Raw genomic sequence first — 24286 nt, forward strand, 5'->3', positions numbered from 1 at the left:
GACGGATCAGCCGTTTTTATTGAAGAGTAACACAGATGCCCGGTGCTTAGTGCAGAGCCTGGCACATAGTAAGCGCCTAACAAATCTATTTATCATTATTGTGGTTGTTATTATTATCGCCAGATAATCCTACCGTCATCCTAGACACGGCCCTGCACAAGCCATCCCAATCAATCCATCAGTGGTATTTATTGAGCGCTTACTGTGTGCAGAGCACTTTACCGAGCGCTTAGGGGAGTCCAGTATGAGTTGGTAGACACTTTCCCCGCCCACAAGGAGCTGGCCATCTACCGATCGGTCAGCAGCGTGGCTTAGTGGAAAGAGCCCCGGGTTGGGAGTCAGAGGTCGTGGGTTCTAATCCCGCTCCGCCACCTGTCCGCTGTGTGACCTAGGGCAAGTCACTTCACTTCTCGGTGCCTCAGTGACCTCATCTGTAAAATGGGGATGAAGACGGGGAGCCCCACGTGGGACAAGCTAATTCCCTTGTATCTAGCCCAGCGCTTAGAACAGTGCTTGGCACATAGTAAGCGCTTAACAAATGCCGACATTATTATTATTAATATCGAGAGCCCACCGTGTGCGGACCACTGTACTAAGCCCTTCGGGGAGTCCGACGGAATAGGAAACGGACACATTCCCTGCCCACAGCGAGCTGACAGGCTAGAGGGGGGAGAATGACATGATTGATTAATTAATTAATTAAATTAATGGCAGAGGTGGATATGAGGGCTGGGGGGCTGAGGGAGGGGGGAACAGAGGGAGGAAATCCAAGTGCCAGGGCGACGCAGAAGGGAGTGGGAGAAGAGGAAATGAAGACTTAGTCGGGGAAGGCCTCTCGGAGGAGGCGATGTGCTTTTAATAAAGCTTGGACAGTGTCGGAGGCGAAGGGAAGGGGGGGGGGTCCAGGCCAGAGCCCCCCTCCTCCTCGACCGCCATCGGAGAATAACCTTGTCGTGACCTTGCAGACCGAGGTGTCTGATGGTTTCCCAAACAGGTGGTTACGGAGGGGTTTCTTCTGGGGGACCGGGGGCTCGTTCCACGAGGGTCCCGGCGGCTTCTCCGAATTACGTGCTCAACACGAGGAGGTCCTAAAGGGGATAAAAAATACCCCAGATCCCGATGGCACTCGGGCTTACTCCGAGACGAGCCACGTGTGAAGCACAGGTCCTGCTGGGCTCCCCCGAGCGTTTAGCACAGCGCTCTGCGTACGGTAAGCGCTCGCTAAATACGATCGACTGATCGCAAGGTAATGGGATTGAGTACGGTCGCTGGCCCACGGGGTTCGCGGCCTAAGGAAGGCAGCGTGGCCTAGTGGGTAGAGCCCGGGCCTGGCAGAAAGAAGGATCTGGGTTCTAATCCAGCCTCCGCCACTCGTCCGCTTTGGGATCTCGGTCGACTCACTTCACTTCTCTGATTTCAGTGCTCCTGTCCGCCCTCCTCTCGGGGCTGTGAGTCCCATGTGGGACAGGGACCGTGTCCGCCCCGACTGTCTTGCATCCACCCAGCGTTTAGAACAGTGTCTGGCACGTAGTCGGCACTTCAAAAAAATGCCACAGTTATAAGTATTGGGTCTTTCATCCCTTGAGAAGCAGCGTGGCTCAGTGGAAAGAGCCCGGGCTTGGGAGGCAGAGGTCATGGGTTCGAATCCCGACTCTGCCACTTGTCAGCTGTGCGTCAGTGGGCAATTCACTTCACTTCTCTGTGCCTCAGTTATCTCATCTGTAAAATGGGGATTAAGACTGTGAGCCTCACGTGGGACCACCCTGTGTCTCCCCCAGCGCTTAGAACAGTGCTCTGCACATAGTAAGCGCTTAACAAATACCAACGCTATTTATTATTAGGAGGAAGAAGAGGGGGATCGAATCCCCATTTTGCAGATGAGGGAACTGAGGCTCAGAGGAGTGAAGTGAGTGCACTAGGAGTGGCGGACCGCACCTCACAAACCCTCGAGGGACACTGAGCCGAGGAGAGGAAGCCAGGGAGAGGCCGGGACCCCCCTCCCCACCACCCAACCCCAGCCAGGACCACCCGACGCCACAGCCGGGACTCGCAGCGCCGGCCGGACAGAGGGACACCTCACCTGCAGGACGTCGATGCTGGCATTGGCGAAGTCGATGTCCAGGAGCTTGGGGAGGGGGACGCCGGACCCCAGCATGGCTGGAGGGACGACACCAGCGCTCCGTTATTCGCCTCGGGACGCGGATAACCTCCCCGTTACCGAGCGGTCTTTCCTGACCTTCGAACTTTGACCTCCGGCCCGTCCGTCCGAAAGCCAAGGGGGCGGAGGGTTTAGGACCGCAGGCCGCGCCCTTCGACCCTGGGGTCAGGTAGAGGGGCCGGTTCCCCTTCTGTGGGCTAATGGTCACTCTAGGGGGTTAGCCCAACCGAGCCATCCCATTTACTGAGTGCTCCCTGTGGGCAGAGCGCTGTACTAAGCGCTTGGGAGAGTCTAATCCCACATAGTGGGTAGGCATGTACCCTGCCCGCGAGAAAGTTAACGATCCATCAATCAACGGTATTTAGTGAACGTTTACCGGGTGCAGAGCACGGTACTAAGCGCTCGGGAGAGTCCAAACCAACAGAGTTGGTAGCCACGTTCCCTGCCTACAAGAAGCTGACAGTCTAGCGGATAGAACACGAGTCTGGGAGTCAGAAGGTCACGGGTTCTAATTCCGCTCCGCCACTTGTCTGCTGGTTGACTCTGGGCAAGTCACTCTCATTCATTCATTCATTCATTCATTCAATAGTATTTATTGAGCGCTTACTTTGTGCAGAGCACTGTACTAAGCGCTTGGAGCGGACAATTCGGCAACAGATAGAGACAATCCCTGCCCGATGACGGGCTCACAGTCTAATCGAAAGTCACTTTCACTTCTCTTCTCTGGGCCTCAGTGCCTTCATCTGTAAAATGGGGATTGAGACTGCGAGCCCCGCACGGGAGAGGGACAGTGTTCAACTCCATATGCTTGTAGTTATAATAATAAATGATAATAGCATTTGTTAAGCGCTCGCTATGCTCCAGACCCTGTACTGAGCGCTGGGGCGGATACAGACAGATTGGTCTGGACACCGTCTCTGGCCCAGAGAAGCAAAGTGGCAGGCCCAACGTCACAGAGCGGACAGTGGAGAAGCTGGGATGAGAACCCAGGTCCTCTGACTCCCAGCCCCGGGCTCTATCAGCGGCTGGGAGTTCTGCCTTACCATTCATGGCTGGCAGGAATGCCAGCTTGAAGATCTTTCGGACTAGAAGTTCCATGATTGAGACCTTGAGGGGAGAAGAACGTGACTTAAAGACAAGTCTTCAAAAGAGATCATTTTTCCCACACAGTCTCTCTCCTTCTCCCTAGTCTCTCTCTGTCTCTGTCTCCTCTCCCTCTTTCTCTCCTTCCCTGTCTTTCTCTTTCTGCCTCTCTCCCTTTCTCTTTCCCTCTCTGTCTTCTTCTGTCTCTCTCCTTCAATCTGTCATTTTCTCTTTCCCCCTCCTTCTCTGTCTTCTTCTCTCCGTCTCTGTCTCCTTTTCCCTCTCTCTCTCCTTCCCTCTCTGCCTTTTTCTTTCTGCCTCTCTCCCTTTCTCTATCCCTCTCCTTCTATGTCTTCTTCCTGTCTCTGTCTCCTTCCCTTTCTCTCTCCTTCCCTCTGCCTTTTTCTCTTTTTGCTTCTCTCCCTTTTTTCCCCCTCTGTTTGTCTTCTTCTCTCTGTCTCTCTTTCCTCCCTAGTTTCTCTCTGTCTCCTCCCTTTCTCTCTCCTTCCCTTTCTGTCTTTTTCTCTTTCCCCTTCTCTTTCTCTGTCTTCTCTGTCTCTTTCTCCTTCTCCCAGTCTCTCTCTGTCTCTGCCTCCTTCCTTCCTGTCTCCTTCTCTCTCCATCTTTTTTCTTTCCTCCTCTCTCCCTTTCTCTTTCCCTCTCTTTCTCTGTCTTCTTCTCCCTGACTCTGTGTTTCTCTTTCTCTCCCTCTCACGCTTTTTCTTCCACTCTGTCTCCCTCTCTTTCTCTTTCCTTCTGTCTCTCCATCTTCCTATCTTTCTCTCTCTCACTCTCTCTTTCTCCCTTTCTCTCTACATCTGCCTGTCTCAGTCTTTCTCTGTTTCTCTGTCTTTTTTTCTTTCCCTCTTTCGGTTATCTACATCGGTCTCTCCCTGTCTTCTTCTCTCATCCTCCCCATCTCTCTCTCTTTCCCCCACTTTCTCCATCTTCCTCTGTCTTTCTCTGACTCCCTGTCTCTCTCTCTGTGTCCCTCTTTCTCCATCTACACCTGTCTGTCTCTGTCTTTTACTGTTTCTCCGTCTCTCTTTTTCTCTCTCCATCTACATCTGTCACTTTGTCTTCCCACTCTTTCCTTCCCTCTCTCCATCTTCCTGTTTCCTTCTCTTCCTCTCTCTTTTTATTTTTTCCTTTCTCTATCTTCTTCTATTTCTCTCTGTCTCCCTGTCTTCCTCTCTCTTTTCCTCTTTCCCTCTCTCTCCATCTTCCTGTTTCCCTCTGTCTCTCTGTCTCCCTGTTTTTCTCTCTCAGTCTCTCCTTCACTCCCTCTCTTTCCCTATCTCTCCATCTTCCCCTGCTGCCTCCCTGTCTCTCTCCCTCTCCTTTTCCCCTTCTCATCTGCCTGTCTTCATCTTTCTCTGTTTCTCTCTTTCTCTCCATCTACATCTGTCTCCCTCCCTCTCTCTTTGTCTCTTTCCCTCTCTCTCCATTGTCCTCTCTTCCTCTGTCTCTCTGTTTTTCTCTCCCCCGTTCATATTCCTCTGTCTTCCTGTTTCGTCTCTCATTCTTTCTCCCTCTCTTTCTCTTTCTCTGCCGTTCTCTCGCTTTTTCTGTCTCCCTCGCCTCTCTTTCCTTCTCTCTCAATCTGCCTGTCTCTATCTTTCTTCCTCTCTCTCAATCTGCCTCTGCCTTTCTGTCTCACTGTTTCTCTCCCCCCTCTCTTTCCCGCTCTCTCCATCTTCCTGTTTCTCTCTCTGTGTCTCCCTGTCTTTTTCTCCCCCTCTCTTTCCCTCTCTCCCCCTCCGTCTTCCATCGTTTCTTTCTGTGTCTCCGTCTTCTTGTCTTTCTCCCTCTCTCTTATCTTTCTCTCCTTTCTCCTCCCTCCTTCCTCCGTTTCTCCCTGCCTCTCTGTCTCCCTGCATTTCTCTCTCCCTCTCACTTTCTTTCCTTCTCTCTCTCCATCTTTCTCTGTCTCCCTGTCTTTCTCTACCCCTTTTTCTCTCTTTCCCTCTGACCCCATCTTTCTGTTTCTGTCTCCCTCTCTTTGCCTCTCTCCATCTTCCTCCATTTTTCTCTCTCTTTCTCTCATTTTCTCCTTCTCTCCCTCTCCATCTTCCTGTTTCTCTCTGTCTTTCTGTGTCCCCGTCTTTCTCTCCTCTCTCTTTCTCTCTTCCCCTCTCTTTCTCCATTTTCCTCTCTTTTTCTCTGTCTTTCTGCCTCCCTGTCTTTCTCTTTGTACCTCTCTCCATCTCTCTTTCTCTGCCTTATCTTTCTGTCTCTCCTTCTCCCCTTCTGTCCTCCCCACTCTTTTTTCCAGCCTTTCGCGCACCTCCTTCGACTCTCAACACCTCCCCCCTCACACAGACACTCACACACACGCTCACACACGCTCACTTCCTTGGTTCCGGGACAATAAAATTCCCGGGACAATACTGAACTCTCCCCTAGAGATCCTGGCTTCCTGTCCTTGTTCCTTGGGGAACAGAAACAGGCAACTCACATCAAAGTTTCCGACATTTGACGTCTTCAAAGTCAGGGTGGTCCTGTGAAAGAGAAGGATTTCCAACGTCTTCATCAACTGTATTTATCCATTCATCTTTTAGAGTATTTGTTACCATGTGCCAGACACTGCACTAAGCGCTGAGGTGGATACAACCTAATCAGGTGCCTGTCCCACGTGGGGCTCACAGTCTCGATCGCCATTTTACAGGTGAGGTAACTGAGGCACAGAGAAGTGAAGTGACTTGTGCACGGTCACACAGTGGGGCTGGGATTAGAACATAGGTCCTTCTGACTCCCAGGCCTTGGCTCTTTCCAGTAAAACAGTCACTTCTCTGGGCCTCAGTTTCCTCATCCGTAAAATGGGGATCCAATTCGACTCCATCTCACTTAGGTGTGAGCCCCATGGGGGACGGGGACTGTGTCCGACCTGATTATTTTGTATCTTCCCCAGAGTTTAGAACAACGTTTGGCACAGTAGGTATTTAACAAGTATAATGATCATTTTTATTTAAATATCCATAATTCTTTGATTTATATTGATGTCGGTCTCCCCCTCTAGACTGCAGGCTCTCTGTGGGCAGGGAACCTGCCTACCAACTTCGTTGTATTGTCCTCTCCCAAGCGCTCAGTACAGTGCCCTGTGCTTGATAAACGCTCAATAAATACCGCCGATGGATCGACTGATGTCGGAGCCGGGAACAAGAGCCAAGTAGAAGAAACTCTCGTACCTAGGGGATGCAGCCCGGCCTAGCCTGGGAGTCGTACGATCCGGCTTCCAATCAGTCACAGATCTGGCTTCTGTGTGACCTTGGCCAAGTCACTTCCCTTCTCTGGAGCCTCAGTTTCCTCATCCGCAAAATGGGGATGCAATCCCTGTTCTCCCTCCTACTTAGACCGTGTCTCCCATGTGGGCCCTGGATGACCCTGTATCTCCTCCAGCGCTTAGTACAGTGCTCGGAATATAGTAAGCGCTTAACAAACACCGCCTTTGTTTTTATTACTTTTCCAGCTTGGTGTTGATCATCAGTTTATCCTCCTTCACGGAAAAAGTGGCCAGAAGTTCGGACTCCTAGGAAGAGAAAGAGGGAAAGAGGGAAAGGGAGAATGGGAAGGGGGATTCAGTTGATTCCCACTCCTGACGGTCTCCTCCTGCCATCCGGGATGGAGTGTCTGCTAATACTGCTGTATCGGCCTCCCCCCAAGCGCTCAGTACAGTGCTCTGCACCTAGTAAGTACTCAAAAAATACCACGGACTAGTTGATTTTGTCGCATTGGCTCTCCAAGCGCTCACCACCGTGCTCTGCACCGAGTAAGGGCTCAGTAAATACCACCGACTGATTGATTTTGTCGCATTGGCTCTCCGAGCTCTCACCACCGTGCTCTGCACCGAGTAAGGACTCAGTAAATACCACTGACTGATGTTGTTGTATTGGACTCTCCCAAGCGCTCAGGACAGTGCTCTGCACACCATAAGCGCTCAATAAATACCACTGATTGATTGATTATCCTCTAGACTGTCAGCTCCCTGCGGGCAGGGAACGCGCCTACCGACGCGGTCGGACCGGACTCTGCCGAGCATTCAGTCCGGCGCGCTGAACGCCGGACGCGCTCGATAGCTATTGGCCGGGGGGGGACGGGGGGGGGGATCCCGGGTGGGGGAGAAGGGTCCCGGCCCCTCACCACATCCAGCAGACAGATGGTGGTCACCACGTCATTGGGCTGGTCCACCTCGATCTCCGCGTTGGCTAGCACCCGCACCAGCGCCCTGTCCTTCTGCAGGGTCACCGTCGGGGCCTCGGGGACCCGGATCTTGATTGTCAGTGGCCGGGATTCCGGATACTGCTGGAAGACCTGGAGACGCCCAGAAAATAGCCCGCAGTGAGGGCGGGGAAGGGGCTCGGGGTTTCTTGTTTCTTGTTAACAATAATCATAATAATGGTACTTCTTAAGCGCTTACTCTGGGCCGGGCACTGTACTAAGCCCTGGGTGGCTATACAAGCGAGTGATTTCATTTAATAGTATTTATTGAGCGCTTACTTTGTGCAGAGCGCTGGACTAAGCGCTTGGAATGTACAGATCGAGGAGAATGGGGGTAATAAATTCCAAGCGCTTAGTCCAGCGCTCTGCACGTAGTAAGCGCTCCATAAATCCTGCTGAATGAAGGAAGGAAGACTAAGAGTTACGGTATTTGTTCAGCGCTTACTATGGTGCCGGCGGATTATGGCAGAGGACAGGACGTTCTGGAGAGAGTATATCGCGGAGTCGCTGTGAATCAGAAATGACTCGATGGCACTTTAATAATAAGAAGAATAATAACAATGTGTCAAGCACCGTTTGAAGTGCTGAGGTACTGATAACAATAATTATGGTGTTTTTTAGGCGCTTACTGTGTGCCGGGCACTGTACTGAGCACCAGGAGAGATAGAAGGTTGGACCCAGTCCCTGTCCCACATGGGGCTCACGGTGTTTATCCCAATTTTCCTGATGAGGGAACTGAGGCACAGAGAATAATGATAATGATCATAATCATGGTACTTGTTAAGCGCGATTAGAACCCAAGGCTCGGGGTGTGGCAGAGCAGGATTAGAACCTGGGGCCTGGGGTGCGGCAGAGGGAGATTAGAACTTGGGGTTCAGGGTAATGCTGAGAGAATTAGAACCCAGGGCTCAGGGTGAGGCAGAGAGGGATTAGAACCCAAGGCTCAAGGAGCAGCAGATCAGGATTAGAACCCGGGGCTCAGGGTACTGCAGAGCAGAATTAGAACCCGGGGCTCGGGAGGGTGGCAGATGGGATTAGAACCCAGGGCTCGGGGGGGGTGGGTACCGAGCAGGATTAGAACCCGGGGCTCATCAGGAGCAGCTTGGCTCAGTGGAAAGAGCCCGGGCTTGGGAGTCAGAGGTCACGGGTTCGACTCCCGGCTCTGCCACTTGTCAGCTGGGTGACTGTGGGCGAGTCACTTCACTTCTCTGGGCCTCAGTGACCCCATCTGTAAAATGGGGATGAACCGTGAGCCTCACGTGGGACCACCCGATGACCCCGTATCTCTCCCAGCGCTTAGAACGGTGCTCTGCACATAGTAAGCGCTTAACAAATACCAACATTATTATTATTCTTATCAGGGGGCCCCTCTGGGCCGGGTCCCGGCTCACCTTGGGGATCAGAGCCCCCAGCGTGGACGTCCTGAGAGGAGGGAGCTCTTCAAACTGTGCGAAGGAAAGGACAGGTCAGAGGTCAGAGGTCCGAGGTCAGGGACCACCCCACCCCCAACCAGAGAAGCGGCGCGGCTCAGTGGCAGGAGCCCGGGCTTGGGAGTCAGAGGTCGTGGGTTCGAATCCCGGCTCCGCCTCTTGTCGGCTGTGTGACCGTGGGCGAGTCGCTTCACTTCTCTGGGGCCTCAGTTCCCTCCTCTGTACGATGGGGATGAAGACCGTGACCCTGGCGTGGGACAACCTGCTGACCCCGTATCTCCCCCGGCGCTTAGAACGGTGCTCTGCACATAGTAAGCGCTTAACAAATACCAACATAAATAAACCTCCCAGCACTGAGGGACGCGACTAAGCTCGCTGCGGGCCGGGAACGTGTCTACCTGCTCTTTCGGATTGGACTCTCCCAAGCGCTTAGTGCAGTGCTCTGCACACAGCAAGCGCTCAGTAGATACCGCCGATTGATTCCGAAAGGGGGGCGCGGGGGGGGGGGGGGTCTCACCGTGCCGTCGGTGATGTCGATGTTGAGCACCCCGTTCTTCTGGAGCAGCCTGAGGACGGAAGCCAGGAAGGAGGCCGAAATTCCCAGCTGGGAGTTGGTGGATTCTCCCATGGGTGGCAGGTTGGGCATCGGGGGGTGGGGGGCGATGGCCGGGCTCCCCAGGGGGTAGTCGATCAGCCCACCCCCGGCCTCGCCGACCAGCGTCTGTGAGGATGGGGCGGGAGAGGCGCACGCCCGGGGCCCGTTGCAGTGCCCGCCAGGCGTCCTGTACAGTGCTCCGCGCTCTCTGAGCACTCAGTGCGGTATATATGTCCTTTATTTACACTGCTGTCCGCCTTCCCCAGCCCCGCTGGACCGTCGGCTCGTCGTGGGCCGGAAATGTGTCCGTTTATTGTCGTCCCGTCCTCTCCCCAGCGCTCGGTCCAGTGCGCGGCACCCAGTGAGCGCTCAGTAAGTACAGCCGGATGAGTGAATGAATGAGTGAACGAACGAGGGGGTGGTCAGGGGAAGGGGAACGGAGATTTCTGTCTCTCACGTTTAAATCCAGCTCCAGGAACTCTCCGGTCACCAGAGGGAGGCTGGAGAAAGTGTACTGGACGCTTCCCAGAATGCCAAGAGGAACCAGGGCTGCAGAAGGATGAGGACGGACGTTGGTTAGGCGCTTACTACGTGCCCACCAGCGTCCTAAGCGCCGGCGGGGACGCGGGCTCATCGGGTCGGACACGGTCCCGGTCCCACGTGGGGCCCACGGACTTCATCCCCATTTTACAGATAAGGGGAATGAGGGCCAGAGAAGTTTTTGTTTGGTTTTAATAAGCCCTGACAATATAAAAATAATAATGGCATTTGTTAAGCGCTTACTGTGTGCAAAGCACTGTTCTAAGCGCTGGGAAGGATGCAAGGGGATCAGGTGGTCCCACGGGAGACTCCCATTTTACAGATGGGGTAACTGAGGCCCAGAGAAGTGAAGCGACTCGCCCAAAGTCACATAGCTGACAAGTGGCGGATCCTGGATTCGAATCCAGATCTTCCCGACTCTGTCCACTTAGGCGCCCTGCTTCTCTAAGGTAAGTGACCTGTCCCAGGTCACACAGAAGACAATAACAGTAATGCGGGCATTTGTTAAGCGCTTACTGTGTGCCGAGCACCGTTCTAAGCGCTGGGGAGGACACGAGGTGATCAGGTTGTCCCACGTGGGGCTCCCGGTCTTCGTCCCCATTTTCCAGATGAGGTCACTGAGGCCCAGAGAAGCGAAGTGACTTGCCCACAGTCACGCAGGCGGTTAGTGGCGAAACGGGGATTTGAACCCATGATCTCTGACTGCCAGGCCCCGGGCTCTACCCACTAGGCCGAACTGCTGCTCTGACCATCGACTCCTTCCACCGTCACCGCCAGGAGGGTCCGATGCAGTAAGTTAATCAGCCCAGGCCTGGGAGTCGGTGAACCTGGATTCTCACCTAATAATGATAATAATGTTGGTATTTGTTAAGCGCTTACTATGTGCAGAGCACCGTTCTAAGCGCTGGATAGATACAGAGTCATCAGATTGTCCCACGTGAGGCTCACAGTCTTAATCCCCGTTTTACAGATGAGGGAACTGAGGCACAGAGAAGTGAAGTGACTTGCCCCCAGTCATCTCTGAGGAGCAGCGTGGCCTAGCGGGTAGAGTCCGGCCCTGGGAGTCAGAAGGTCGTGGGTTCTAATCCCGGCCCCGCCACTTGTCTGCTGCGTGACCTTGGGCCGGTCACTTCACTCCTCCGGGCCTCAGTGCCCTCAGCTGGAAAATGGGGATTGAGCCTGGGAGCCCCACGTGGGACAGGGACCGCGTCCAACTCGAGTCGCTTGTATTTACCCCAGTGCTTAGTACAGTGCCTGACACATTCATTCATTCATTTAACAGTATTTATTGAGGGCTTACTATGTGCAGACCACTGTATCAAGCGCTTGGAACGAACAAGTCGGCAACAGATAGAGACGGTCCCTGCCGTTTGACGGGCTTACGGCCTAATCGGGGGGCTTACGGTCTTAGTAAGCGCTTAATAAATACCACAGTGATTATTATCATTATTCATTTCTCTGGGCCTCGGTTCCCTCATCTGTAAAATGAGGATCGAAACTGTGAGCCCCACTTGGGACGGGGACTGCGTCCGATCCAATTTGCTTGGATCCACCCCAGCATTTAGTACAGTGCTTGGCACCTAGTGAGCGCTTAAGGAATAACATGATTATTTTTATCTCTGCACTTCCCTTCTCTGGGCCTCAGTTTCCTCCTCTGTCCCTCAGCCCGGGAGCCCCACGTGGGACGGGGACGGTGTCCCGCCTCATCGCCTCCTTTCCCCCCGGTACTCAGCACAGTGCGGAACACATAGTGAGCGCTCGAGAGACATCGCGACGCTGACCCTAACCAGGGCTGGACGGTCCCGGTGGGCTGGAGGTAGCACAGCCCATCTGCCAGGGACAAATGGCGGGCCGTGTCTTCCGGGCGTTCAGTACAGTGCCCCGCGCTCCGGTACATCCCACGAATATCCCGCTGGTCGATGCCACGTTGAAAACCGCCCCATCCAGTCAGGAGGGACGAGAATTAGATGTCTTCTCCCAGTAGGACGAGCTGGGAAGGGGGTCCGGATTCCCCGGGGGTCCGAGGAGAGATCACTGGGCGGGAGGGGGAGGGAAGGAAGGTGGCCATACTTACAGTTCACGAGGCCCAGCTGGTCGTTGACGAGGCCCAGGACCACATTCACTACGGGGCAGAGCTGGGGGGAGAAAGAGGGGAGGAGACCGGGGCGGAGCGTCCAGTTCCAGCAGGGGAAGTTTATCTTATCCCCATTTTCCAGACGAGGAAAGTGAGGCCCAGAGAAGTGACTTGCCCAGGGTCACGCAGCAGACACGTGGCAAAGCTGGGATGAGAATCCAGGTCCTTCTGACTCCCAGGCCCGGGCTCTTTCCACTCTGAGCTCACTGTGGCCGGCGACGTGTCTCCTCTGTGGTTATACGGTACTCTCCGATCGCTTAGGACAGTGGCTTTGCACACCGTAGGGCTCAAGAGATACGACTGAATGAATGGATGAATAAATGAATGAATGGGGGGTGGAGATCTGGAGAGGGTGGGGGCTTGAGGGAGCAATGGGGAGGTGGTTAGAACTGTGCTTTCCTGGGATCCCAATCAGTCGCGCGTGCCCGTGGGTGACCTTGGGCAAGTCACCTCCTTCTCTGGGCCTCAGTTCCCTGATCCGTAGTGCTTAGAGCAGAGTCTTGCGCATAGTAAGTGCTTAACAAATGTCCATCAGTATTATTACAATGGGGGATTCAATCCCTGTTCTCCCTTCCATTTAGACCGTAAACCAGGGTGGGAAGGGATTATGTCTTAATATACCATATATATATATTATACAGTATTTGTTAAGCGCTTACTCTGTGTCAAGCACTGTGCTAAGCACTGGAAGAGGAACGAGTTAATCAGATCGGACAGAGTCCCTGTCCCACACAGGGCTCACCGTCTAAGGCTGAGGGAGAACAGGGATTGAATCCCCATCGTACCGATGAGGGAACTGAGGTCCAGAGAAGGGAAGGGACTGGGCCCAAGGCCACACAGCGTGCCACCGGCAGAGCCGGGATGAAGAGCCGAGGTCTTGCGGCTTCCAGGCCCGGGCTCTAAGCTACTAGGGCCACACTGCCCCCTCGGGGTGCTGGGAGCGCTGTTCCCGATCCTCTCCTCGCACACAACAGGTATCCGATGTTTAGTACAGTGCTTGGCACATAGTAGATGTTTCATACACAGAATTATTATTGTTATAATTATGATGATGATGAGGCATCCTCACCCCACCCCCTACTGGCCCCGGGGCTCACCAGATCTGGGAGGACATTGGCCAGAACCCTGTTCACCAGGTTGTCCACCAGGTTGGGAAGCAGCCTGCAGGGAGAGAGACAGACAGAGACACAGAGAGACGGAGAGAGAGATGGAGAGCGGGAGAGAGGGAGGGAGAGAGAGATGGAGAGACAGAGAGAGGGAAAGAGAGAGGGAGAGAGGGAGGGAGAGAGAGATGGAGAGACAGAGAGATGGAGAGACAAAGAGAAAGAGAGACAGAGAGAGGGAAAGAGGGAGGGAGAGAGAGATGGAGACAGAGAGAGATGGAGAGACGGAGAGAGGGAGAGAAAGAGAGACAGAGAGGGAGAGAGAGAAAGAGAGACAGAGAGAGACAGAGAGGGAGAGATAGAGGCAGAAAGAGGAGAGAGAGAGGAGAGAGGAGTCAGAAAGAGAGAAAGGATGTAAAAACAAGGAGGCTCAGTCACTTGTCCTGTGTTGTGACACGGGGTAAACCACTTCACCTCTCCGGGCCTCAGTTTCCACATCGGTAAAATGGGGAGTCGACCCCTGTTCTCTCTCCCCCTTGGACTGTGAGCCCCACGTGGGTTGGGGGCCATGTCCGAGCTGGTGATCTTGTGTCCACCCCAGCGCTTAGTACAGTGCTTGGCACATAATAAGCACTTAGCAAATACCATAAACAACAACAACAAGACTCCAGCGCTTAGTACAGTTTCTGGCACCAAGTAAGCCCTTAACAGGTACCACGAACAGCAATAGGAACAACAGTCCAGTGCTTAGTACAGTGCCTGGCACGTAGTAAGTACTTTGCCAACCCCTTCTCATCCTCATGATAACAATCATGGTTCTTGTTAAGCGCTTACTATGTGCCCAGCATCATTTTAAGCAAGGGGTAGATATAAGTTAAGCAGGTCGGACACCGTCCACGTCCCATTTAGGGCCCACACTCTCAATCCCCATTTCACAGATTAGGGAAACTGAGGCCCAGAGAAGTGAAGTCACTTGCCCAAGGTCCCACAGTAGACATGTGGCGGAGCCGGGGATTAGAACCCCGGCTCCTTCTGACTCCCAGGCCGAGCTCTATCGACTAGATCAAGCTGGTCCTCTAAGAGAAGGGACCGTCCAAGGTCCACACAGAAGACAAGCGGCGGGAACCAGGATTAGAACCCGGCTTCCTTCTGACCTCCCAGGCCTGAGCTCGAGCCACTAGGACCACCCTGCTTCTCTTGAGGAGAGTGACTGGTCCAAGGTCACCCAGCGGACATGTGGCGGACGGCAGGATTTAGAACCCAGCTCCTTCTGACTCCCAAGCGGGGGCTCCACCCGCTCTCATCGCTTACCCTCTGAGGAGTTTAACCTTGATTGCCCCCGAGGAGGGTATCGCATCTCTCGACGACCAGCCTGGGAGTAACCAGCCCGATCCATGGTCAGACGGACCTTTGCGGTGATGTTCACCTCCACGGCGATGTCCAGGAACCCGACGAGACTGGAGGAGAAGGTGGGAGAAATCCGACCCTCGGACCTCAGCCGGCTCCCACCCCTTCCCCTGGGTCAGAAATGATCATCGTGATGAGAATCAAACGAGCGGTCGTATTTATTGAGCGTTTACGATGCGCAGAGCTCTGTCCTGAGCGCCGGGGAGGGTACGATACGGCAGAGTTGGCCGAGGCGTTCCCCGCCCGTAACGAGCTGACGGTCAGAGGACTGTAATAATAATGATGATCGCGATTATTAATAATAATCATCATTTATATTGGGGTTAGAGTAAGTGCTTAGGTATAATCTTGATAATCGTAATAATAATTACGGTAAGTGCCAAGGGCTTACTATGTGCCAGGCACCGTACTAAACGCCGGGACAGATCCGAGCAAATCGGGTTGGACACGGTCCCCGTCCCCCATCTGGGACTCACGGTCTCAATCCCCATTTTCCAGATGAGGGAAGCGAGGCACCGAGAAGTAAAGCGACTCGCCCGAGGTCACACAGCAGACCCGTGGCGGAGCCGGGATTAGAATCCGTGACTTTCTGGGACTCCCAGGCCCGGCTCCAGCCACTACGTCACGCTGCTTCTCCGATGTTGATGCTCGTTACGGTACAGAATGATAATAATAATAATAATTATGATTGTTGACGTTATAGTCGCGTCGGGTCGCGGCCGCTCACCTCTTCCCGTTGATGGCCACGCGGGTGTAGAGGCTCAGATAGACGCCGATTCCGGGCAAGAGCCTGACGGACACTTTGGGCAGCGTCAACTCCACGATCCGCAGCCTGGTGGACAGTCACACCTCACACCTCCGCCCCGGGTGACAATCCCTAGGTCTCCCGCTCCCCTTCCCACGGTCCTTTAAGAAGGAGCTTCCTTGGGAACGGGACTGGGGGGGTCACCCCCTCTCCCTTCCGGGAATTCTGCTCTTCCGAGGCCGCCATTTGATTAGGCCTCTATCGCTCTGTCTGGGTTCTGGGGTTCTGGGGCGGACGAGAGGGAGGGGTGGTTACGAAGTGGTTCTACCGGTTGCTCCAAATGGACCGAGAAGGGGGTCACCCCGCCGTCCCCCCCACCCGGCTCAGTTCCACCAAGGCCCGGTAGCCGCTGCCTTTGAGAGGGATGGCTTGACTGCCCTAGAGTGGGGCCTGATAGTCCAGAGGGCTAGAGGTCGGAGGGCTAGAGGTCAGAGGGCCCAAAGGTCCCGACAGTTGTAGTCCAGAGAGAGGCCGGAAGGCTAGGGACCGGTAGGCCGAAGCCCAGAGACTCGTAGTCCAGAAGGCTAGAGGCCGGAGGGCTAGAAGGCCGGAGATCCATAATCCGGCAGGGCCACGGGCCCACCCGAGCCCCAAGCCCCCGGGAAGCCCCCCGGCCCCCAGCTCTCCTCACCCCGTGATCCCCTGGACCGTACTGAGGAGGCCTCCCTCTCCGAGGACGCCGAGGACTCCTCCTCCGCCGAGCAGGCCTCCGTCCCCCAAGAGTCCCCCGCCTCCGAGCAGGCCTCCTTGCCCGGCCAGGATGCCCTCGTTGGCCAACATCCCTCCGGCCCCGAGGAGGCCGCCGGGACCCAACGCCCCGGTGGACACCCCCCTCGGGATCTCGCCCGGGAGCGGGCCCGGCCCGGCCGGGCGCTCGGCCCTCCGGTAGCCCTCCGGGCCCCCGGCAGAGCCCCCCGGCCGGCCGGGACGGACGCTCCCGTCGGCCTCCAGGATCTCCCCGTAGCGGTAGTTGCCCCCCAGCTGGGCCGGGCCCACGTGGGATTCGACGCTCCCGTATCTGTAGTTCCCCCCGAGCTGGTTCCCGTTGGACGTCTGAGCCGGAGGGCCGTGGACGTGGAAGTCGTTGTAGGGAACGCCGCCGGCGCCTCTGGGGACTTGGGCTCGCCTGCCCAGGAGACCGCCCCCGCCCCCCAGAAGCCCACCGCCATCGTCTCTGCTTCCGCCCCCCAACAAGCCACCCCCACCGCCCCCCAACAAGCCACCCCCGCCGCCCCCCAACAAGCCACCCCGGCCGCCGCCACCGTCCTCCCCCAACAGACCACCCCCGCTATTTCCGCCGCCACCCAAGAGGCCTCCTCCTCCCCCTCCCAGAAGACCCCCCAGCAGGCCACCCCCTCCACCCTCCACCTCCCCCTAGAAGACCCCCGAGGAGGGGCCCTCCTCCGTCGCCCCCCGCCTCCCCAAGGGGTGCGTCTCTCAGGGCCGTCCGAAGGACATCTCCTCGCCGCAGGGAGCCTGAAATGGCTGTAGACAAAGGAGAGGGGGTCAGTGTGGGATAGGATGGCTACCATTCCCTCCCCCTCCCCAGCCCCCAGCCCCCAGCCCACCCCTCGGCCTGAACCCCAACCGTTCGGCGACCTCCGAGGTGACCCCCGGAAGACCGACGAGGTGGACTGTTCGGATTTCGTTTCCCTCCGCCGGCCCGGAGGGAGATGCAGCGGGTGGGGAGGAAACTGAGGGCTGAGTTTCCCATCACGCAATGATCCACGCGGGAAAATCGCCCCTCTCTCTCTGGGCCCTGAGACGTTGACAATCAATCAATCAGTGGTATTAATTGAGCGCTTTCTGGACACAGACACTGGGCTAAGCGCTTGGGAGAATCCATTCCCTGCCCACCATGAGCTGACTGTGAGTTCTAGATTGGGGGCTCGATGTGGGAAGGGAAGGTGCCTTTTTGTTGTTGGATTGCCCAAACCCGGACGCTTAGTACAGTGCGTTGCACACGGTGAGCGCTCAATAAGTAGGATTGAATGAATGAGCTGATGGTCTAGAGGAAGAATTTCTCCTCCAGTAGACTGAAGATTGTCAGCTCCTTGGCAGGCTCGAATGAATAATGTCTATGTACTCTGGTGCTCAGTACAGTGCCCTGCACAGTGTAGATCTACAGTTCCTTGGGAGCCAAGGAAGGATAATGTCTACCTACTCTCCTGGACTCTCCGTGGCGCTCACTACAGCACTGTACTAAGCGCTTGGAAAGTACAATTCAGCGGTGTCCAAGCGGATTAGCTCTTAATTTCCCCCCAACACTTAGTACGGTGCTCACAGCATATAGTGAGCGCTAAACAAATACCACAGTTGTCATGTGGGACATGGATTATGTCCAACCCGATGATCTTGTCTCTCTTCCAGTGCCTGGCACATAGTGAGCTCTTAATACCACCCTTATCATTGTGGACTGGGTCCAACCCGATGATCTTGTATCCCCCCCCGGCGCTTAGTACAGTGCCTGGCACATAGTGAGCGCTTAATAAATGCCGCAAAAAGCACACACCCGGAACGTCAGAACCGAACGACCGGTTCGAGAGTCCCCATCTCCCCTCTCGACTGACCGTTACCAAGGACATCTTTGTTGACCCTGAGGACGGTGTTCGTTCCCAGCTGAGGCTGAGCGGAAATGAGGAGTCCACTCCACGTCACCAGGCAAAAGGCCTTCCACCCCATAGCTCCGGCCCCTGCAGACGGAATGAGCGTTCAGTCAGCTCCTGGAGGGCCAGGAGCCTGTCTACTTACCCTTCTGGACTCTCCCAAGCGCTCAGCACAGTGCTCTGCTCACCTTAGAGTGTCAGCTCCTCGAGGGCAGGGATCGTGTCCGCCAACTCTACTCTCCCAGGTGCTCAGTACAGTGCTCTGCACACCGTAGGTGCTCCATAAATATCACTACTAACGATAACTGCGGTGTTTGTTAGGCACTAACAGGTGCTAAGCACTGAGCTGAGAGCTGGGGAAGGTAGAATCCGATCGGATACAGTCCCTGGCCTCCCTCGGGCTCCAAGCAGAGACCCCCAACCCAGCACTTCCTCAGGGGGACCACCTCTCAGGGTTGAGCAAAGGACATCTTTTTGGACTCCATATTCTTCCTCTCTCCCTGCTTCTTCTCGCCCTCCCTGCCCACTTCTTCCTCTCTTCCTTTCTTTCTCTCCCTTCTTTTCTCTGTCTTCTCTCTTTTCCCTATTTTTTCTCTCACCCTCCAGGGTGGCCTCTCCTCCACTTTCTCTTCCCCTCTCTTTCTCTCTTCTCCCTCTGCTTCCTTTTTCTCTCCCTCCCTGTCTTGCATCTCCCTCGCTTTCACCTTCCCTTCTCTCCTCTCTCACCCCCTTTTCTCTCCCTCTTTATCCCTCTCCTCTCTCTCTTCCTCATTCTTTCTCTCCTCCCTTTCTGCTTCCATTCTCCCCCATGCCCCACTCCCTTTCTCTCTTCCCCTCATACACTCCTCTTTCTCTGTTTTCCTTTCTCTCTCTGTCTCTTTTCTCCACTTTCTCTTCTCCTCTCTCTCTCTCCTCTCTGTGTCTTTTCCCTCTCTGTCTCTTCTCTCTTCTCTTTCCCCTCTATTTCTCTTTCCCTCTTTTTCCCCTTTTCTCTCTACTTACTTTCTCTCTCCCTTCATGTTTCCTCTCTCTCCACCTCTCTTCCTCTCCTCTCTCCGATTCCTCTTTCTCTCCCTCTCTCTCCTCTCTCTTCTCCTCTGTTTCCTTTTCTCTCCCTCCGTTTCCTCCTCTCTCCCTCCGTTTCCTTCTCTTTCTCCTCCCCATCTTTCTTCCCCCTTCTTTCTCTCCTCTCTCTGCTTCCTTTCTCTCTCCTTTCCCATCCCCCTTTCTTCTCCCTCTGTCTTCTTTCTCTCTGCTTCCTTTATTTCTCTCCCTCCTGTCCCTCCTCTTCCTCTTCCCCTTTTTCTCTCTGCTTCTTTACTCTCTCCCTCCTTATCCCTCCTCTTTTCTCTCTCCCTCCTTATCCCTCCTCTCTCTACTTACCTTCTCTCTCTCCCTCTCTGCCACCCTCTCCCTCTCTCTCTCCCTCTCTTTCTTTTCTCTGACTCCTTTCTCTCTCCCTCGTGTCTCTCCTTTCTCTTCCTCTCTGTTTCCTTCCTCAGCTCTTTCTTCTTCCTTTCTCTCTCCATCCCTGCCCCTCTCCCTTACCCTCTTCCTCTCTTCTCTGCATTCTTTCTCTCTCCTTCCTCTCTCTCCTCTCCCTCTCTTCCTCTCTCTCTTCCCCTCTTTTTCTCTCCTCTCTCTGCTTCTTTCTCTGTCCCTGCCCCCTCTCTCTCCCACTCTTTCTCTCCTCTCTCTGCTTTCTTTCTCTTTCTCCTTCCTGTCTCTCCTCTCCCTCTCTTCCTCCTCTCTGCTTCCTTTCTCCTTCTCTCTTACCCTCTTTCTCTCCTCTCTCTTTGCTCCGTTTCTCCCTCTCCCCCTTTCTCTCCCCTCCTTCTTTTATCCTTTTCTCTCTCCCCTCTCTGCCTATTTTATCCTTTTCTTTCTCTCTTTCTCTCCTCTCTCCTTTTATCCCATTCTCTTTCCCTATTTCTCTCCTCTCTCCTTCCTTTCTCCCTCTGTCTCTTCTCTGTCTCTTCCTCTCCTCTCTCTGCTTCCTTTATCTCTCCCTCCATGACCCCTCCCTCTCTCTCCCCTTTCTCTTCTCTCCCTCTCTGCCGTCTCTTTTTCTCTGCTTCCTTTCTCTCTCTCTTTCCTTGTCTCCTCCCCCTCTTCCCCTCTTTCTCCCCTCTCTGCTTTCTTTCTCTCTCTTCTCTCCTCTCTCTCTTCCCCTCTTTCTCTCTTCTCTCTCTGCTTCCTTTCTCCCCTTATCTCTTCCCCCTCTTTCTCTCTCGGCTTCTTTTCTCTCTCACCCTCCTGTCTCACCTCTCCCTCTTTCTCCCTCTCCCCCTTCAGGCTCTTCTTCTCTTCCCACTTTCTTTCGCTCCTTTCTGCTTCCTTTCTCTCTCTCTCTCTCTCCTTTCCATTCCCCTCACCCCTCTCTCTCTCATCCCCCCTTTCTGTCTCTTCTGCTTCCTTTCTCTCTCTCTCCCTCTCTGACTCCTCTCCTCTCTGCTTCCTTTCTCTCTCTCCCTCTCTGTCTTCTCCTCCCTCTTCTCCCTCTTTCTCTCCTCTCCCCCTTCCCCTCTCTTTCCTCTCTGCTTCCTTTCTCTCTCCCTCACTCTCTTTTTTCTCATCTCTCTCGTCTCCTCTCTTTCTCTCCTCTCGGATTCCTTTCTCTCCCTCTCTGTCTCTTCTCTCTTCTCCCTCTTCCTTTTTCTTTCCTCTCTCTTCTCCTCTTTCTCTCCTCTCTGCTTCCTTTCTCTCTTCCTTGCTGTCTTTTCTTTCCCCCTTCTCTCCCCCTTTCTCTCCTCTCTCTGCTTTCTTTCTCTCCCTCACCATCTCTCCTCTCTTCTCCCTCTTCCCCCCGTCCTCCCTCTCCGCTCCCATTTCTCTCTCTCCCTTTGTCTCTTTCTCTCCTCTCTCTTCATCCTTTCTCCTCAAACCCTGTCTCTCCTCTCCCTTTCCCTCTTTTCTCTCTGCTTCCTTTTTCTCTCTCCCTCTCCATCTCTAGCACTTAGTACAGAGCTCAAGTGCTCAGTACAGTGCTTTGCACACAGTAAGCACTCAACCAATACTTTTGAATGAATGAATCTCTCCTCTCCCTTTGTCTTCTTCCGTCCCCTCCTTTCTCCCTTCTCTGTTTCCTTTCCTCTGTCTTCTCTATTCCCTTCATCCTCTCCCTCCCCTCTCTATCCTCCCTCTCTCTATGTCCTCATTCCCTCTTCCCTCCCTTCTCCCCCAACCCCGTCCCCCGAGGTGAACGAGACCCTTTTTACTCCAGTGAGATGTCAACAGGCTCCTCTTGAACTCCAGACCGGCCCTCCGCCTCCCTTGAGTCTGGCCCGGACCAGAGCGGCCTCTTTATATCCTGGGACCACCCCCTCGGGGGTGACCAGAAACCCCCCCAACCCCTCCCCGTCACCCACAGAAACTCGGCTCGGAAGGAAGAAGGCCTGGATTCTTTGTGGTTACTGGTTAATTCCGGCCCCCGGCCGATTAGCCGAATATCAGCCATCCCACCGGGTGTCACGTAAACCCGTACTTAACCCGGCGACTGGATTCTTAGGCTTCCGGAAGGCCTGTCAAGGGTCACCCCGGTTCCAGAGAGAGTTGGGGGGTGGGAGGGAGGGACACTTAGGATAGGGCCCGTTGGGCAGGTGGGCCTCCAGGTTGGATGGGGCCGGGGGCCCCAAGGAAGAAGAAGAAAGGAGGAGAGGGCTGACATTCATTCAGTAGTATTTATTGAGCGCTTACTATGTGCAGAGCAGTGTCCTAAGATAATTCCTGTCCCCCCCTTCAGAGCCTTATTCAAGGCACACGTCCTCCAAGAGGCCTCCCCTTTCCTCTTCTCCCCCTCCCTTCTGCGTCACGCAGACTCGCTCCCTTTCTTCATCCCTTCTCCCAAACCCACACCCCTTATGTCCACATCCTTCATTTATTTCTTTCATTTCATGTCCGCCTCCTCCTCTAGACTGTCAGCTCATTGATGATGGGAATGTGACGGTTTATTGTTGTATCGTACTCTCCCAAGCGCTCATTAAGTTGCTTTGCACTCGGTAAGAGCTCAATAAATACGATTGAATTTACGCTTGGCACCTAGGAAAGCGCTGGGGGAGATGCGTCTTCATTACGTTGTAAGTCTGGACAGGCGGGGAACATGTCTACCAACTCCATTGTATCGGACTCTCCCAAGCGTTTAGTACAGTGCTCTGTTTAGTAGACTGTCAGGTCCTGGAGGGCCTGAATCGTGTCTACTTACCTTATTGGACTCTCCCAAGCGTTCAGTACAGAGCTCTGCAAAAAATAGACCGGAAGGTCCCTGAGGACAGGAATCATGTCTGCTAACTCTAATGGACTCTCCCAAGCGCTCAGTACAGTGCTCAGCACACAGTAGACTGGAAACTCCTTGAAGGCAGAGATGGCGCCTACCGACGTTACAGTGTATTTTCCCAAGTGCTCAGTACAGTATTCGGCACACAGTAAGTGCTCAGTAAGTATTACCGATTGATCGATCGCTAGATTGTAAGCTCCTTGTCGGCAGGGACGGTGTCGACTGACTCTGTTGCTCTTTCGAAAGTGCTGAACGTATTGCTGTGCACACAGTAGGTGTTCAGTAAGTAGCACTGCTTGATCGACATCTGGCTGGAGTCGAGTTTTGTTCCCCTTCAAGTGGACTGTTGTACGCTATGGGGCATGTGGAACTACGGAATTTTGGGATGCGTGGAACTATGTAATTATGGGATGCGTGGTTCTGTGGAATTATGGGATGCACGGAATTATGGGACCTGTGGAACTATAGTATCATGGGACATGTGGGCCCCAGAAATTAGGGAATGCATGGAATTATGAGATGTTTGGAACTATGGAATTCTAGGACATGTGGGTCTAGGAAATTATGGAATGCATTATTGGATGTTTGGAACTATGGAATTATGGGATACGTGACTGGAATTGTGGGATGCCTGGAATTATGGGGCATGTGGAACTATGGAATGGTGGGATGGATGGCTCTGTGGAATTATGGAGTGTGTGGAGCTATGGAATTATAGGACATGTGGGCCTAAGGAATTATGGGACGCATGGAATTAGGGAATTATGGGACGTGTGGGACTACAGAATTATGGGGCATGTGGAACTCTGGAATTTTGGACCTAATAATAATAACAACTGTGGTATTTGTTAAGCGCTTACTAAGTGCCAGGCACTGTATTAAGAGCTGGGGTGGATACAAGCAGATCGGGTTGGACAGAGGCCCTGTCCCACACGGGGCTCATAGTTTTAATCCCCATTTTACAGATGAGGGAACCGAGGTCCAGAGAAGTAAAGTGACTTGCCCAAGGTCACACAGTAGACAAGTGGCAGAGCCGGGAGGAGAACCCAGGCCCGGGCTTTAGCCACTAGACCACGCCACTTCTCTAGCGCTTTGGACGTTTTGGACCCATGGAAATCTGGGCCTAGCGCGGTTTAAAAGGCCCCATCGATTTCCGACTGGGTGGATACAGCAGCACCTCCTGCTTCCCCGAGACCAGGAACATGGGACAAGCAAAGAAATCCATCCAGGGTCCGGATGGAATTCCAGGAAACCCCTCGAGCCGTCTCGTCTCCACACGGCCGTCCTCCCCGCCGCGGGCCCGGAGGACGGACACAGGCAAAAATCCAAGCCGACAGCCTCAGATCCCTCGACAAACTTCGATGGGCCGGGGCGGGTTCACCCCGGCTCTCTCCGGAAGAGTATTTCCTGGAGATTAAAGCCCCTTAAAGGAGGCTTGACCTCAGGAACACGATCGAGCCAGGAAAAGAGCCAAAATACACAAATTTACGGCTTAGGCGCCCAGAGGGAGGGAGAGTATGTTTGTGATTCTTTGTCCGCTGCTGGTCTGGATGCTCCCTGGGAGTTGGATCTACTAGAGAGGGGACAACTGACAAGGGGGGTTGCCAATGAAATATCAACACCCCTTCCTGTCTCTTTATCCCCAGCTGGGGACTCCGGGAAGCCTGCTTTATCTCCAAGAGAATTCCCAATCGGAGAGGTAGGGGGAAAATCCCGGCAGTCGAGGTGGGAGGATTAAAGGAGAAAATGTGTTGGAAATTGTGAGCGGGGGGCGGGAGGTGTTTTCTCTCTCTGGGTGAACCAGGAGGATGGGGGAGAGTTTAAAAAAAAAAAAAGAAAATTCCCCGGATTATCCGTGTGAAGGATAATCCACTTCAGGATAGTAGTTTCCCCTTGGATTGGTAATAATAATTACGAAAATTAATGTGTAAGTT

At 54.1% G+C, this 24286-nt stretch overlaps 1 protein-coding gene across 1 annotated transcript; it reads right to left on the reverse strand.

Moving 5' to 3' along the window:
- Positions 1–873: 873 nt before the first annotated feature.
- On the reverse strand, positions 874–18161 carry BPIFB4 (BPI fold containing family B member 4). Its single transcript, XM_029049556.2, is given in 18 exon segments — positions 874–1088; positions 2081–2157; positions 3202–3265; positions 5700–5742; positions 6703–6770; positions 7382–7552; positions 8851–8904; positions 9407–9610; positions 9942–10033; positions 12099–12159; positions 13256–13319; positions 14573–14595; positions 14597–14638; positions 14640–14718; positions 15396–15500; positions 16105–16591; positions 16908–16958; positions 18044–18161. Coding segments are annotated over 18 exon segments (1821 nt in total). The 5' UTR covers positions 18156–18161; the 3' UTR covers positions 874–1064.
- Positions 18162–24286: the final 6125 nt, after the last annotated feature.

This window comes from Ornithorhynchus anatinus, chromosome 21 (genome assembly GCF_004115215.2).
Source record: "Ornithorhynchus anatinus isolate Pmale09 chromosome 21, mOrnAna1.pri.v4, whole genome shotgun sequence".
NCBI lineage: Eukaryota > Metazoa > Chordata > Mammalia > Monotremata > Ornithorhynchidae > Ornithorhynchus > Ornithorhynchus anatinus.